Raw genomic sequence first — 17,443 nt, 5'->3', positions numbered from 1 at the left:
TCTGAGCATGCGCAGACTCACTCTGAGGAAAGGCGCCGCCGGAGTGCTGACTGGCTTCCTCCGGCTGCTCCTCTGACGCGGTTGCCATGGCGACCTTGGCCCCGCCTCTCCCTTCGGCGGCCCAATCAGCACACAGGAAAGCCTTGTTGCCAAGAATTGCTTTTAATCCAAGTACAAAAAAGGCAAGAGGAGGAGTCACCCTGTTCACTCGAGAGCAGGCCTTGGGCCTAGTTGGGCCTTCCCTCCCTCTCGCTGTTTTGGACTCCAACTCCCACAATTCCTAACAGCCTACCGGTAGGCTGTTAGGAATTGTGGGAGTTGGAGTCCAAAACAGCGAGAGGGAGGGAAGGCCCAACTAGGCCCAAGGCCTGATATATCTATGCTCTATCTATACCACAACAAGCAGGGAGTGTGCAAAGAAGGAAGGCCCGAGGAGAAGGCACTTTTGTCTTGGGAAGGACTCGGGCATCGTCACCACGGCAAAGAGAGACCCGTCATTCTTCCATTGTTTACTGGTCAGTGGGTGTGAAGGACCCATCAGGCTGCAGCAAGGCTCTTTGGTCAGGAAAAGGGAAGGGAGAAGGCCCCAAAGAAGGCTCCCGCCCTAGTCCAAAATGCCCAGAGGTCAGCCAACTGGCCACCGGCTCTTCTTCTGTCCGCCTCTTTGGTCCAAACCGGGAATCGAAGGCGGAGGAGGAGCGCCAGGCTCAGAACTGGACCCAGTCCGAATCCGACGGAGGAGCAGCAGCAGCAGTGGGTTGGCTGCAGGCGGACCTAGACACAAGGAAACACAAAGAGAAAGAGAATTAACCTATTTCCCTTCAAAGAAAGGACTGCCCAATGAAACCTGAAACGAGATTTTCAAACCAGGAACAGAATTGTTTGTTTATTTATTTATTTATGATATTTTTCTCATTATTATTGTCATTATTATTATATTTTTCTCATTATTATTATTGTCATTCTATTATAATATTTTCTCATTATTATTATGTTATTGTCATTCTTATCTTTTTCTCATTATTATAATATTTTTCTCACTATTATTATTATTGTTCACTGCTTTGACTCTCGACTCAGGAGAAAAGCGGGATAAAAACAAACAAACAAATAATATAGTCTCTATTATTATAATAATATTATAATTGTAGTATGATTATATTATTGCTGTTGTCATTCTTACTATTATATTTGTTGTGTGTTTTCTGGGCTGCCTGACCATGTTCCAGAAGCATTCTCTCCTGACGTTTTGCCTGCATCTATGGCTGAAAACATCCTCTGAGGTTGTGAGGTCTGTTAGAAACTAGGCAAGTGGGGATTAGGTACAGAGATATTAGGCAAGCTAGCAATCTTCAGGAGGAACCTGAAAACCTGGCTATTCCAATGTGCCTTCAGTGATTGAATGTAAGAAACTCCCTGACTAAACTTTGCACTAAATGTCCTTAGAAGCACTTTATTTATAGTTTGTGCAATTGAATTCTCCCTCATTCTCCCTCATGTAAGCCGCACCAAGTCCCCTTGGGGGAGATGGAGCAGGGTATAAATAAATTATTATTATTATTATTATTATTATTATTATTATTATTATTATTATTATTTCTGTGGAATGATGTCCAGGGTAGGAGAAAGAACTCTTGACTGTCTGAGGTAGGTGTGAATGGGTTTTGTTGTAGGTTTTTCGGGTTATATGGCCATGTTCTAGAAGTATTCTCTCCTGATGTTTCACCTGCATCTATGGCAAGCATCCTGTGAATGTTTCCATTGCCCAACTTGATTAGCATTTGATGGCCTAGCCGTTTTCAAGGTCTGGCTTCTTACTGCCTGGGGAAATCCTTTGTTTGGGGGTGATTAGCTGTCCCTGATTGTTTCTTGTCTGGGGTTCCCCTGTTTTTGGTTGCAGTTAAGTGTATAAAAACAGAACAAGATTTACAATGGAACAGGGCTCTGGACTGGGATGCAAACTGCCAAAGCCTAAAATCGTGGCCAATTCAAGAGGAAGGTACAAGGCCAGCCATAGAAAGAGAGGGATGTCCTTACCCAGAAGCTTTGGCGAAATCCCCCCAGAAGTCGGTGGCAGCGGCGTCCGCTGTGGAACTCCGAGGCAGCGATGGCGGGGGCCAAGGGACATCTGGGGGGAAACCAACAGAGGGATGGAGAAATCTTCAGGGAAAGCCCCTCCGGCCCTTTAAGGCTCCCCCCAACCGGACTCACCTGCAGATTGGGAGGCCCCTGCGGAAGGCAGTGCTGCAGAGGAGCCGAAAGGAGACGGGAGGGACCCGGGCTTGGTCCCTGGAGGCGGTGGCAGCAATCCGGGGGGGCCTGAGCGCGCCTTGTTCCCTGCGGGGCCCTCCTTCCTCTTCACGTTCTGCAGGGAAACATGAGGAACGAATAGTGAGAGGCTGCAAACGACATCGCGTTTTTGTTCTTGTTGTCATTTTGGGACTGCGCTTGCAATGCTCACCGCAATGTTGAGCTTGATGGTCTGCCCCTCTTTGAAGCCCAGGTCCAGCTTGGGGCCCTGGTCTGGGTTCTGGGCCTGCTTGGCCAGCTCGCCCTGCTGCTTGACCCACCTGCAAGGGAAAGACAACAACTTTGCAAAGCCACCTCCCTTTCGCAGGAATGGGGAATCGCTATAAGGAAGACTCACTTGAAATGGTCCTGCAGGGCCACGTTGAAGTCAAAGGCGTCTCCGCGGTCCACGAAGCCCACGCCAATGAAGGCCCGGCGCCCTGGAAAAGAAGGAAGGGTTGGAGGGGGAATCGAGGGTGCGGTGGCCCCATCATCCGCAAGGCCTGTCAATCATACCATTCCCATCCTCGATCCGGATCACAAAGTACCGGCTGGAGTCTGACACTCCCTCCACGGCCGGGCTGGGGAACTCCTCCACCGGCGCCACCGCAAAGAGCTCACCTGCAACCAAGAGCAAGACAATACTAGAGTTGGAAGGGACCCCAAAGGGCATCCAGTCCAGCCATTTCGCTAGGAAGGAAGACACCATCAAAACTCTCCCGACAGATGGTCACACAACCTCTGCTTGACAACAAAAAAGCAATCCTAAAATTGGAAGAGCCACACAGCCCATACTTGGGAATAATAATAACAGCAGTAATACTAATGCAATCCTAGAGCTGGAAGGGACCCCAAAGGCCATCCAGTCCAGCCCTTCTGCCAGGAAGGAAGGCACAATCAAAGCCCTCCCGACAGATGGCCACACAGCCCCAATTTGAGAATAATGACAACAACAGTAATAACAATGCAATCCTAGAGCTGGAAGGGACCCCAAAGGGCATCCAGTCCAGCCCTTCTGCTAGGGAGGAAGACACTGCCAAAGCCCTCCCGGCAGATAGCCACACAGCCTCTGCTTCACAATAATGATGATACTATTCTAAAGTTGGAAGGTCCTCCCAAAGGCCATTCAGTCGGGCCCCATTCTGTCTGGGAAGAAGGCACCATCAAAGCCCTTCCGACAGATGGCCACACAGCCTCTGCTTGACAATAATGATGATACTATTCTAAAGTTGGAAGAGGCCCCAAAGGCCATTCAGGCCAGCCCTTCTGCTAGGGAGGAAGTCACAATCAAAGCCCTCCTGACAGATGGCCACACAGCCCCTACTTGAGAATAATAACAACAGTAATAACAATGCAATCTTAGAGCTGGAAGGGACCCCAAAGAGCATCCAGTCCAGCCCTTCTGCTAGGGAGGAAGACACAATCAAAGCCCTCCAAACAGATAGCCACACAGCCTCTGCTTGAGAATAATAATAATGCAATTCCAAATTTGGAAGTGGCCCCAAAGGCCATCAAGTCAGACACTCTTCTGCTAGGAAGGCGCAATCAAAGCCCTCCTGTCTGATGGCCACACAGCCCTTGCTTGATGATAATAATAATGATAGTAACAACAACAATATCAAGAGTAATAATGCAATCCTAGAGCTGGAAGGCACCCCAAAGGCCATTCAGGCCAGCCCTTCTGCTAGGGAGGAAGACACAATCAAAGCCCTCCCGGCAGATAGCCACACAGCCTCTGCTTCATAATAATGATGATAAATCCTAGAATTGGGAGGTACCCCAAAGGCCATTCTGTCTGGGAGGAAGGCACCATCAAAGCCCTCCCGGCAGATGGCCTCCCACCCTTATAGCCCTACCGGAAGTCTTGTCCTCCAGCTTGATGTAGGCCGCCTTCCCCTTGGCCGTGATGCGCATGCGCCCGCTCCAGGCCGGCTGGTCGAGCTGCCACTCCGCCGCCCTGAGGAGGGAGGGAAGGAAGGGAGGAAGTGAAGGAGGCGGAAGGGGCGGGCTTTGAGGCTGGGCTTGGCTTTGTTTATTCCCGGGACTCACCGGAAGCCCCGGTTGGAGGCCCTCGGGGGCACGCGGTAGACGAGGACCTCGGGCTTGACGCACAGCACCGACTCGTACTCTTCCTCCTCCTCCATCGCGGGAACCCGGAAATACGGGTCCCCGGCCTCGCTCGGGACCGCGCATGCGCGATCTCCTCCCCCGACAAGAGGCCGGAAGCGTCGCTATGGCGACGAATGACGCCGTCCCCGTCACAGAGCGAAAATTATAGAAGGGCGCGCGAGCTCAGAACTTCCGAGTTCCCTTCTCCTCTTCTTTAAGCCTAGAGTGGAAGTTAGTCCTTCTAGCCTGATCCATATTATATAATACTAATAGTACAATATAATAATTATATAATACATGTAATATCACAAATAATATTGCATTATAGTAGTGTAGTACTATAATATACAATATATATATATATACACAAAATATATTATATGCTATATTTTGTATATACATATAATATTGACCATATTATAATGGATACAATATAATACTAATATAATATAATAATATATTATATATTATACTATAGTTATAATATTATAATAATATATAATAATAATATAATATAATAATAATATAATTATAATATATTATATATTACATGTAACATTACAAATAATATTGCATTATAGTAGTTAGTACAATATTATATAATACTAATATTATGCTATACTAATAATATATTTTGTATATACATATAATGTTGATCATTATAATGGCATACAATGTAATACTTATATAATATAATAATAATTATATATTACATGTAACATTACAAATTATAATAATATATAATATTGTGCTATGCTAATAATATAATATTTTGTATATACATATAATATTGATCATATTATAATGGCATACAATATAATACTAATACAGGGTTAGTCAAAATGAATAGGCCAATAAGAAAATTAATTGTACCCGAATTGGCCTATTCATTTTGACTAACCCTGTATAATAATTATATGTTATATGTATTTTCGAAGGCTTTCATGCCTGGAATCACTCAGTTCTTGTGGGTTTTTTCGGGCTATATGGCCATGTTCTAGAGGCATTTCTCCTGACGTTTCGCCTGCATTTATGGCAAGCATCCTCAGAGGTGAGGATAATATATATATTATAATATATATATAATATAATATATATATTACATATTACATGTAACATTACAAATAATATTGCATTATAGTAGTTAGTACAATATTATATAATACTAATATTATGCTATGCTAATATATTTTGTATATACATATAATGTTGATTTATTTATTTATCGTGTCATCAGCAACCATACCATTGTGTTACAATTCTAACAAAACAAACACACAGATTAAAAGCAAAAAGAAAAAAAAACAAACACAAATTTTGCAAACTTGGTAGTTGGTTAAATGTCCTTTGACCAGTTTCTGGCCTCTGGTGTTGCCGCAAAGAGGTCCTCCATGGTGCATGTGGCAGGGCTCAGGGTGCATTGCAGCAGGTGGTCAGTGGTTTGCTCTTCTCTGCACTCGCATGCCGAGGATTCCACTTTGTGGCCCCATTTCTTGAGGTTGGCTCTGCATCTCGTGGTGCCAGAGCGCAGTCTGTTCAGCGCCTTCCAAGTCGCCCAGTCTTCTGAGTGCCCAGGGGGGAGTCTCTCATCTGGTATCACCCATGGATTGAGGTGCTGGGTTTGGGCCTGCCACTTTTGGACTCTCGCTTGCTGGGGTGTTCCAGCGAGTGTCTCTGTAGATCTAAGAAAACTATGTCTTGATTTAAGTCAAGACATCCGGGCGTCCCCTGGGCAACGTCTTCGTAGACGGCTGATTCTTTCGATCCAGAAGCAACCAGAGACGACTTGCAGCATAATATTGATCATATTATTAGAATGGAATACAATATAATACTAATATAATAATTATATATTATATATTACATGTAACATTACAAATAATATTGCATTATAGTAGTGTAGTACAATATAGTTATATATAATATTGTGTTATGCTAATATTTTGTATATACATATAATATTGATCATATTATTATAATAGAATACAAGATGAATATTATATATTATATATTACATGTAATATTACAAATAATATTGCATTATAGTAGAGTATACGATATAGTTATGCATAATACTAATATGCTATGCTAATAATATAATTTTTTGAATATACACATAATATTGATCATATTATAATATTATATAATACTAATAATATAACATAACTATATATTACATGTAATATTACAAATAATATTGCACTATAGTAGTGTAGTACAATATAGTAATATATAACTAATATTGTTCTATGCTAACATAGTGTATATAGATATAATATTGATTGTAATGTTATAGTATATTATTGGTCATAATATTACAATGGAATATAATATAATACTAATATAATATTATAATAATGATATGTTATAATGTAATAGTAGTAATAATATTGCATTATAGTTGTGTAGTACAATATAGTAATATATATAAAACTAATATTGTGCTGTGCTAATATATTATGTATACATATAATATTGGTAATATTATAGTGTAATGCGATATAATACTAATGATAAAATATAATATAATACTAATATTGTACTATGCTAATAACATCATATATTGTATGTACATATAATCATAATGTTATAATGAAATACAATATAATACTAATATAATTATGTTATATATTACATGTAATATTACAAATAATATTGCATTAGTTTACAATATAGTAATATAAAATAATATTGTGCTATATATATTGTATATACATATAATATTGATCATAATATGTTATAATCATACTATTTTATTGATCATATTATAACGGAATACAATACTAATAATATATTATAATAATTATATATTATATATTACATGCAATATTACAAATAATATTGCATTATAGTAGTGTAGTACAATATAGTAATATATAATACTAATATTGTTCTATGCTAACATAGTGTATATACATATAATATTGATCATAATGTTATAATGGAATACAATATAACACTAATAATATTATAATTATATGATATGTAATATTACTAATAATATTACACTATAGCATTGTGGTATAATATAGTAATCCATAATATTAATAGTGTGCTATGGTAATAATATAATATATTGTGCATACATATAATATTGGTAATATTGTAGTGTAATGCAATATAATACTAATGTTGTGCTATGCTAATATCATATATTATATGTACATGTAATATTGATCGTAATATTATAATGTAATGCAATATAATACTAATAACAAAACAATGTTAGCCCCAGCTCCTGCCAACCTAGCTGTTCAAAAACATGCAAATGTGAGATCAATAGATACCACTTCTGCGAAAAGGTAATGGTGCTCCATGCAGTCCTGCTGGCCACATGACCTTGGAGGCGTCTATGGACAATACCGGCTCTTCGGCTTAGAAATGGACATAGAGTACCACCTCCCAGAGTCGGACACAACTGGACTTTACTGGTTTCTGTATAGTACAATATATGATAATAGTATACAATATTGTATACTATTAAGCCGCTCTGAGTCCCCTTCCAGGTGAGAGAAGGCGGGGTATAAAATTAGTAAATAAATAAGTAAATAAAAGGCCCTGTGATTCATTCATTCATGTATCAGGAGGTTGGATACGCAAGACTCTACTGTAATATATTGTTTATATGTGTAATATTAATCAGAATGTTATAACATAATGCAATATGCTAATAATAATAACAAAGCAATATAATGATTATATATTACATGTAATGTTACTAATAATATTGTACTATAGTGGTACAGTACAATTTAGTAATATATAGTAATCCAATACAATATAATAAAATATAATTACATATTACATGTAATATTACTAATAATATTGCATTACAGTGGTATAGTACAATATAGAAATATATAATACTAATATTGTGCTGTGATAGTACTATAGTGTATGTGCATATAATGTTACATAATACTAATATTGTGCTATGCTAATAATATATATTGTATGTACATATAACATAGATCATGATGTTGTAATACAATATAATATATGTAATATCGCTAATAATATTGCAGAATAATTGTATAGTACCATATAGTATTATATAGTACTAATATTGTGCTATGCTAATAATATATATTTTATGTACATATAATATTGATCATAACATTGTAATACAATACCAATAATACAATGTAATATATTATGTAATATATATAATAACATAATATAGATCATTGTGAATCATTGTGAAAATTGCTGGAAGAAACATTAACAACCTCAGATATGCAGATGACACCACTCTGATGGCCGAAAGCGAGGAGGAGCTGAGGAGCCTTCTAATCAAGGTGAAAGAAGAAAGCGCAAAAGCCGGGTTGCAGCTAAACGTCAAAAAAACCAAGATTATGGCAACAAGAATGATTGACAACTGGAAAATAGAGGGAGAAACCGTGGAGGCCGTGACAGACTTTGTATTTCTAGGTGCAAAGATTACTGCAGATGCAGACTGTGGCCAGGAAATCAGAAGACGCTTCCTTCTTGGGAGGAGAGCAATGTCCAATCTCGATAAAATAGTGAAGAGTAGAGACATCAGACTGGCAACAAAGATCCGCCTAGTCAAAGCCACGGTATTCCCTGTGAGAGCTGGACCTTAGGGAAGGCTGAGCGAAGGAAGATCGATGCTTTTGAGCTGTGGTGTTGGAGGAAAGTGCTGAGAGTGCCTTGGACTGCGAGAAGATCCAACCAGTCCATCCTCCAGGAAATAAAGCTCGACTGCTCACTGGAGGGAAAGATACTAGAGACAAAGTTGAAGTACTTTGGCCACATCATGAGGAGACAGGAAAGCCTAGAGAAGACAATTATGCTGGGGAAAGTGGAAGGCAAAAGGAAGAGGGGCCGACCAAGGGCAAGATGGATGGATGGCATCCTTGAAGTGACTGGACTGACCTTGAGGGAGCTGGGGGTGGTAACGGCCGACAGGGAGCTCTGGCGTGGGCTGGTCCATGAGGTCATGAAGAGTCGGAGACGACTGAACGAATGAACAACAACATAATGGTAAAGTATTATTAGTATTATATAATACTAATATTGTGCTATGATAATAATATATATTGTATGTACATATAATATTGACCATAATATTGTAATAAAAGTATAATAGTATAGTACTATATAGTATTATATAATACTAATATTGTGCTATGCTAATATATATTGTATGTACATATAATATAGATCATGATGTTGTAATACAATGTAATATATATGTAATATTGCTAATAATATTGCAGTATAATGGTATAGTACCATATAGTATTATATAATACTAATATTGTGCTATGCTAATAATAAATATATTCTATGTACATATATATATTCTATGCACATATATATTCTATGTACATATAATACTGATCATATATTGTAATATAATGCAATATATTATACATAATATTGCTAATAATACTGCAGTACAATGATATAGTACAATATAGTATTATATAGTACTAATATTGTGCTATGCTAATAATATCACATATTGCATGTACCTATAATATTAGGCATAATATTGTAATACAATGTAATATATTATATGTAATATTGTTAATAATATTGCAGTATAATGATATAGTACAATATAGTATTATATAGTACTAATATTGTGCTATGCAAATAATATCACATATTGCATGTACCTATAATATTAGGCATAATATTGTAATACAATGGAATATATTATATGTAATATTGCTAATAATATTGCAGTATAATGATATAGTACCATATAGTATTATATAATACTAATATTGTGCTATGCTAATAATATCACATATTGCATGTACCTATAATATTAGGCATAATATTGTAATACAATGGAATATATTATATGTAATATTGCTAATAATATTGCAGTATAATGATATAGTACCATATAGTATTATATAATACTAATATCGTGCTATGCTAATAATATATATTCTATGTACCTATAATACTGATCATATTGTTATACAATGTAATATATTATATGTAATATTGCTAATAATATTGTGCTATGCTAATATATGTTCTATGTACAAGTAATATTGATCATAACATTGTAATACAATACAATACCAAAAAGACAATGTAATATATTACATGTTATGTTACTAATAATATTGTGGTATGATAGTATAGTACAACATAGTAATATATAATACTAATATTGTGCTAGGCTAATAATATCATATATTGTGTATACATATAACTTGTAAGCAGGTCAGAGTCCCCTTCGGGGTGAGAGAGGGCGGGGCATAAACATAGTAAATAAATAAATAAGTAAACAAAAGGGCCCCGTGATTCGTTAATTCCTGAATCAGAAGAGAAGAGGTGCACCAGCAGCAGGGGACACTCAACAGCTTGGCCACAAAAGTTCTCGTTTTTTGTACACAGGTAGTTTTTTATTATTGTCGTTGTTCTCGTTGTTTATTTATTATTTGTTTATTATTACTATGACTTTGTTGAACCAAATCTTTGCAGTGTTTTCCGTACAAGTCTGGGGTCGGCATACAAAGAGGCCCACCCTCAAAGCCCCCCCACCCACCCACTCCCTCCCCAAAAAGAGGCACCGGTTCCACTTCTGATCCAGCACAAGAGGAGACGCCCCAGTGTCTGTGTCTCAAGCCCCCGGCCCCCCACCCCGGTCCCCCAACACGTTCCCCCGTTCCCCTCCCGGCCGGGGTCCCGTCCCCCGGAAACCAGGCGGTGGGACGACAAGGCAGACTCTGGAAACACAGTGAAGAAGAAGAAGAAGCAAGGAAGCCCGGAGTCGGGCCCTAATATGGCTGCTGGAGGGGCCCCTTGGAGGGCTGGCTGCTCCCTCTCCCTCCCTCTATTACGGGCGACCCTTTGCAAAACGTTACTTGCCCTCTGCGCCTTCCCCACTCCTCCCCCTCCTCTCAACGCAAAAGGCTGCCGGGGCCGAAGTCTGGGCTCACGGCAAGCCCGGCCTCCGTCTCTCCCTCGTATCCTCGGCCTGCTGTCCCTTACCAGCACCCCGGAAAGCCCCTAACTTCCCGCTACGAAGGCCTCCCCTCCCTCCTCGAAGCCAACCCGCGCAAAGGGGCCCCGGAGGCTCCGGCACCCTGAGGAAACGTACAAGGATCCCCCGGCACGGCGGCCATTATTGCTGCAGGCTGGTCAGAGGTGGCAGCGGAGTAAAGCGGGGCTCACAGTGCAAGGGGCCGGAGGGAAGGCGCAACGGCCGCCCTCCCGCCGCTCAGGTCCATCTGTCCAGGCCGAGCAGGACGGAGAGAGCGGAAGAGGAGGAGGGAGCCGCAGCGGAGCAGCCGGCCTTGCTTCTCCATGGCGGCAGATACAGCGGACGCGAGGCGGCAGCCATGTCTATCTGCGCTGGCGGAAGCCCTGCGAACCATCCGGCCCCAGCGGCTGGCGGATCACGTTGCTGGCCGGCCGGGCCTCGTCCGGGTGGGAGATCCTGGGGGGCCTGTGGGAGAAACAGGCATGAGGAAACAACGGGATGGACCGGATGCCCTTTGAGGTCCCTGCCAACTCGGGGATTCTGTGATTATACTACCGGATGCACGTGAGCAGACAGTGTGATGCAGCAGCTGAAAAGGCCAGTATGATTAGGCCTCCTTCCTGGCCAGGTTGGACTGGATGGCCCTTGGGTTCCTTCTGACTATGTTATTATTAAAGCAGGGGTTGGACTGGATGGTCCTTGGGTCCTCTCTGACGCTATATTGTTGTTATTCTTACTATTATTAAGAAGCGAGTGGGAGGATGGGCATCTCTCTGAGGTGCTTTAATTGTGCTTAACAGACGGGAGAGAATGGCCTTTGGGTCCCTTCTGACTCTGTATTATTATGAAGCAAGGGCTGAAAAGATGGCCACCTGTCTGGGGTGCTTTGAGTGTGCTTTTTTTGCATAATAGAAGGGACTGGACAGCCCTTCTGACTCTATATTATTATTAAACTGGGACTGAAAGGATGGGCATCTCTCTGGGGTGCTTTGATTGTGCTTTTCCTGCACAACAGAAGGGACTGGACAATATTTGGGTCCTTTCTAACTCTATATTATTATTAAACAGGGGATGGAGGAATGGCCATCTTTCCAGGGTGCTTTGATTGTGCTTTTCCTGCACAACAGAAGGGACTAGAAAGCCGTTGGGTCCCTTCTGACTCTATATTATTATTAAACAGGGGATGAAGGGATGGCCATCTTTCCAGGGTGCTTTGATTGTGCTTTTCCTGCATAACAGAAGGGACTGGACAATGCTTGGGTCCTTTCTAACTCTATATTATTATTAAACAGGGGATGAAGGAATGGCCATCTTTCCGGGGTGCTTTGATTGTGCTTTTCCTGCACAACAGAAGGAACTAGATGGCCCTTGGCTCCCTTCTGACTCTATATTATTATTATTATTATTATTAGATACACAACATGATTAGTACACAGCAAACAAGATCACTCTGCTGGCTTTTGTATTCGATCACATGTCGGACATATTATTATTGTTGTTGTTGTTATTATTATTATGAGGAAAAAGCTGGCAGGATGGTCCGCTCTCTGGGGAGCTTTGATTGTGTCCTTCCTGCCTAACAGAAGAGACTTGAACTCTTCCAACCCTAGGACCATATACTTGTCCTAAACACAACAGAAGAGACTTGAACCCTTCCAACCCTGGAACTTGGACCCTTCCAACCCTGGGACTGTATGGTTGTCCTAAACAGAACCGCAGCATCCGCAAAGGCCAATGTGCTTGCCTCACCTGTCGAGGAGGGGCTTGTCGGGCCCGCGCTGCTGCTGCTCCTCGTCGTCCTCCTCCTCCTCCTCGGGGCTGGCACTGCCCAGGATGCGCTTGCGAGCCTCGGCGTACTCGGCCTCCCTCTGGGCCAGGGACTTGACGGGGAAGGCGGGCCGGCTGGCGGTGCGAGGGCTGCCCAAGACCCCGTTGCTGGTGGGACGCTTCAGGATGCGGATCTGGGGAGGGGGCCCCGCCAAGGGAAGGCCCTCGTCCTGCAGCACCACTGGGGGGGCCTTCGGCGGGGAGCGCGGCTTCCGGCTGCGGAAAGAAATAGACTGAGCCAGTCAGGACGACAACGACGTGCTAGGACAGGAAGGAAGCAGCAAATAAATAATAATAATAATAATCTTTATTTATACCCCGCCACCATCTCCCCGATGGGGACTCGGAGCGGCTTATATGAGGCCAAGCCCAAACCGCAAATTACAATAAAATAAAACTGAAAATGCAAACAATAACAACAACATAATTACACAAAGCATGTGAAAACATAGCAATATAGAATTACAATAGGCACAACCAAAGGACAAAGGGTTTAGAGCAGGCATGGGCCAACTTCAGCCTTCCCTCCAGGTGTTTTGGACTGCAACTCCCACCATTCTTAACAAGCCAGTCGTAATAAAAGTGAATGTTTGTTGCGCCAGCTCCACTGGCTGCCAGTTTGCTACTGGGCCCAATTCAAAGTGCTGGCTTTGGCCTATAAAGCCCTAAACGGTTCTGGCCCAACTTACCTGTCCAAACGTATCTCCCCTTATGAACCACTTAGGACTTTAAGATCATCTGGAGAGGCCCTGCTCTCGGTCCCACCTTTGTCACAAGCATGTTTGGCGGGGGTGAGAGACAGGACCTTCTTAGTGGTGGACCCTCAGCTATGGAATGCCCTCCCTAGGGAAATCAGATCTGCTCCCTCCCTCTTGACGTTTCGGAGGCAAGTTAAAACATGGCTATTCGAGCAAGCGTTTACAAATACAGAGTAGCTAATATAGGAAATCGAATGACCTGACAATGGAATTGGACAATGCTTGAGAATAATGAGACGCTGATGATGTTGCTTTTATGACGTTTTATACTGTTTAATGTTTTTTATCTATTACGTTTTATGTATACTGATTTGTTAGAAACCGCCTTGAGTCGCCAATTGGTGGTATACAAATACGGTAAATAAATAATAAATAAATATGTATGTATGTTTGTGGGCAGTGGGCAATGCGGCGACGTTTAGCAAAATATTTAATAGCAATAATGGATACACTTCCACTTTGAGTCTCCTTCGGGAGAGATAAAGTGGGGAATAAATAAATTCAATAATAATAATAATATTATAATAATAGATAACATAATATATAATGGTAATATATTGTAATACCAATAATGGATACATAGCCACTCTGAGTCTCCTTTGGAAAAAATAAAGTGGGGTATAAACGTTTTAAATAAATAAATAAATAAAATTATAATATTATAATAGACAACATAATAATATAATATATAATTATAATATATTATAATAGCAATAATGGATACATAGACACTCTGAGTCTCCTTTCGGAAGAGATAAAGTGGGGTATAAATAAATACAATAATAATAATAATAATAATAAGAAGAAGAAGAAGAAGAAGAAGAAGAAGAATTTAATAGATGACATAATAACACAGTATATAATTATAATATATTGTAATAGCAATAATGGATACATAGCCACTCTGAGTCTCCTTCAGGAGAGATAAAGTGGGATATAAATAAATACAATAATATGATAAATAAATATAACCATAAATATAATAGATAATAATAATGTATTGCAATACTAATAATGGATACATGGCTTTGATTCTCCTTGGGGAGAGATAAAGTGGGGTATAAATAAATACAATAATAATAGATAACATAATAACACAACATATAATTGTAATATATTGTAATACCAATAATGGATACATAGGCACTCTGAGTCTCCTTCGGAAGAGATAAAGTGGGGTATAAATAAATACAATAATAATAGCATTATAATAATATACAACATAATAATATAATATATAATTATAATATATTGTAATAGCAATAATGGATAGACACTCTGAGTCTCCTTCAGGAGAGATAAAGTGGGATATAAATAAATATTATAATATTATAAATAAGTATAACAATAGATAATATAATAGATAATAATAATGCATTGCAATACTAATAATGGATACATGGCTTTGATTCTCCTTTGGGAGAGGTATAAATAAATACAATAATAATAGCATTATAATAGATAATATAATAACATAATATATAACTCTAATATATTGTAATAGCAATAATGGATACATAGACACTCCTTGGGGAGAGATAAAGTGAGGTATAAATAAATATAACAATAATACCATTATAATAGATAATATAATAATATAATATATAATTCTAATATATTGTAATAGCAGTAATGGATACATAGACACTTTGAGTCTTCTTCGGGAGAGATAAAGTGGGGTATAAATAAATAAAATAATATTATAATAATAGATAATAATATAATATATAATTCTAATAGCAGTAATGGATACATAGCCACTCTGAGTCTCCTTTGGGAGAGATAAAGTGGGATATAAATATAGTATAATAATAATAGATAATATAATCTATAATAATCATAATACCAATAATGGATAGCAAGCTAGTAAATACATCAAATGTAGAGCAGGCCTTGGCCAACTTGGGCCCTCCCTCCGGGCGTTTTGGACTCCAACTCCCACAATTCCTAACAGCCTACCGGCTGTTAGGAATTGTGGGAGTCCAAAACGCCCAGAGGGAGGGGGTCCAAACAAAGGGAACTCCTCACCTCTCCTTCTGGCTGATCTTCAGCTTCTTCTCCAGCCGCCTGTCTATTTCCTGCAAGGCAAAAAAGGGGCGTTTGAGGAGACCCCCCTCAACGAAGGAAGCCAGGCCTCCTCCCCCTTGAAGGCAGGCAGGCAAGCGCACGTGGGAGGGCGCGGCCCCTTTAAGAGGCCTAGCAGGCGCCCCGAAGCCTGCGCCTCCTCCTCCTCACCCCGCTGTCGGCCGCCTCCTCCCAGCTCTCCGCGACCTCCTCATCTTCCATCGTCAGGCCCCTCCGCCGCCGCCAGCCCGCTCGAGGCGCATGCGCGCTAAGCCGCCCCTTCCTTCCTTCCTTCCCTCGCTCCCCTTCCCTTCTTTTTGCCCCTCGCCCTCGCCGCCGCTGAGGCTCCTCGCTCGCCGCCCCCCGAACAAGAGCGCATGCGCGGCTTCCCGGGCTCCTACCCTTTTCGTCGGGCGGAGCATGCGCGGTTGGAGCCGTGCCCTTCCTCGCTCCGCCCCATGTAGGGAAAGGTGCCCGTGTGCGCGTGCGCAGTGGCGCCCCTGAGAGCTCGGGCAATCCCTTCAGCCGTGTGGCGCATGCGCAGTATCCACATGTGCCTGCATGTGGAAAGGTGGGGGTTCGCGCGTGCGCAGTGTCGCCCCTCGCTCAGCGCAGGGATTCCTTCTCAATGTCTCAATGTAGAAAGGTGCGAGGTCGCGCGTGCGCAGTGTCGCCCCTCGCTCAGAGCAGGGATTCCTTCAGCTGTGTGACGCATGCGCAATATCTCTATATGTCTCAATGTAGAAAGGTGCGAGTTCCCGCGTGCGCAGTGTCGCCCCTCGCTCAAAGCAAGGATTCCTCCAGCTGTGTGACGCATGCGCACTATCCCTATCTGTCTCAATATAGAAAGGTGCGAGTTCGCGCGTGCGCAGGGTCGCTCCTCGCTCTGAGAGGGATTCCTTTAGCTGTGTGACGCATGCGCAATATCCCTATATGTCTCAATATGGAAAGGTGCGAGTTCGCGCGTGCGCAGTGTCGTTCCTCGCTCTGAGAGGGATTCCTTTAGCTGTGTGACGCATGCGCAGTATCCCTATATGTCTCACTGTAGAAAGGTGCGAGTTCGCGCGTGCGCAGTGTCGCAGGGATGCCTTCAGCTGTACGGCGCATGCGCAGTATCCCTATGAGCCTCTGCGAACGGTGCGAGTTCGCGCGTGCGCAGTGTTACCTCTCGCTGTGCGAGCAGGGATTCCTTCAGCTGTGTGACATATGCGCAGTATTTCTATATGTCTCAATGTAGAAAGGTGCGAATTCGCGCGTGCGCAGTGATTCCTTCAGCTGTATGGCGCATGCGCAGTATTCCTATGTGCCTCCGCGAAAGGCGCGAGTTCGCGCGTGCGCAGTGTCGCCCCTCGCTCTGAGAGCAGGGACTCCTTCCATATCCCAAAGTGTCTCCACTCTCCGTGTGTAGAGAAAGTGCCAATTC

The 17,443-nt window shown here is 41.6% G+C and overlaps 3 protein-coding genes across 3 annotated transcripts in view; all 3 read right to left on the bottom strand.

The window, feature by feature from the left end:
* The window catches only part of CROCC (ciliary rootlet coiled-coil, rootletin), a 34,273-nt gene extending 34,133 nt beyond the window's left edge, over positions 1–140 (bottom strand). Inside the window, exon 1 of the mRNA XM_067472714.1 lies at positions 22–140. The gene's annotated coding sequence lies outside the window, so the exon portion shown is untranslated. The remainder of the gene's footprint in view (positions 1–21) is intronic.
* A 159-nt stretch (positions 141–299) lies between these two features.
* Positions 300–4,500, bottom strand: NECAP2 (NECAP endocytosis associated 2). Its single transcript, XM_060758834.2, has 8 exons — positions 4,339–4,500; positions 4,146–4,246; positions 2,806–2,910; positions 2,648–2,729; positions 2,462–2,570; positions 2,212–2,365; positions 2,038–2,128; positions 300–774 (listed from the first exon to the last, which is right to left on the bottom strand). Exons 1-8 carry the CDS (start codon positions 4,431–4,433, stop codon positions 708–710), a joined length of 804 nt encoding a protein of 267 aa, XP_060614817.2. The 5' UTR covers positions 4,434–4,500; the 3' UTR covers positions 300–707.
* A 6,454-nt stretch (positions 4,501–10,954) lies between these two features.
* On the bottom strand, positions 10,955–16,431 carry SZRD1 (SUZ RNA binding domain containing 1). The gene is made up of 4 exons (XM_060758837.2): positions 16,192–16,431; positions 15,985–16,034; positions 13,121–13,414; positions 10,955–11,836 (listed from the first exon to the last, which is right to left on the bottom strand). Exons 1-4 carry the CDS (start codon positions 16,240–16,242, stop codon positions 11,734–11,736), a joined length of 498 nt encoding a protein of 165 aa, XP_060614820.2. The 5' UTR covers positions 16,243–16,431; the 3' UTR covers positions 10,955–11,733.
* Between the last annotated feature and the right edge of the window lie 1,012 nt (positions 16,432–17,443).

The sequence above is a fragment of the Anolis sagrei genome, chromosome 13 (genome assembly GCF_037176765.1).
Source record: "Anolis sagrei isolate rAnoSag1 chromosome 13, rAnoSag1.mat, whole genome shotgun sequence".
NCBI lineage: Eukaryota > Metazoa > Chordata > Lepidosauria > Squamata > Dactyloidae > Anolis > Anolis sagrei.
Note: the sequence above shows the minus strand (reverse complement) of the source record. Positions and strands in the feature narration are given on the sequence as shown.

Coding starts and splice junctions, on each gene's coding strand:
- NECAP2 (XM_060758834.2), bottom strand. CDS start 4,433: ATGGAGGAGGAGGAAGAGTACGAGTCGGTGCTGTGCGTCAAGCCCGAG. Junction 4,247..4,338: donor GCCTCCAACCGGGGCTTCCG/GTGAGTCCCGGG, acceptor CTCCCTCCTCAG/GGCGGCGGAGTGGCAGCTCG. Junction 2,730..2,805: donor CCGGATCGAGGATGGGAATG/GTATGATTGACA, acceptor CTTCTTTTCCAG/GGCGCCGGGCCTTCATTGGC.
- SZRD1 (XM_060758837.2), bottom strand. CDS start 16,242: ATGGAAGATGAGGAGGTCGCGGAGAGCTGGGAGGAGGCGGCCGACAGC. Junction 16,035..16,191: donor AGGAGGCGGCCGACAGCGGG/GTGAGGAGGAGG, acceptor TTTGCCTTGCAG/GAAATAGACAGGCGGCTGGA. Junction 13,415..15,984: donor AAGATCAGCCAGAAGGAGAG/GTGAGGAGTTCC, acceptor TTCTTTCCGCAG/CCGGAAGCCGCGCTCCCCGC.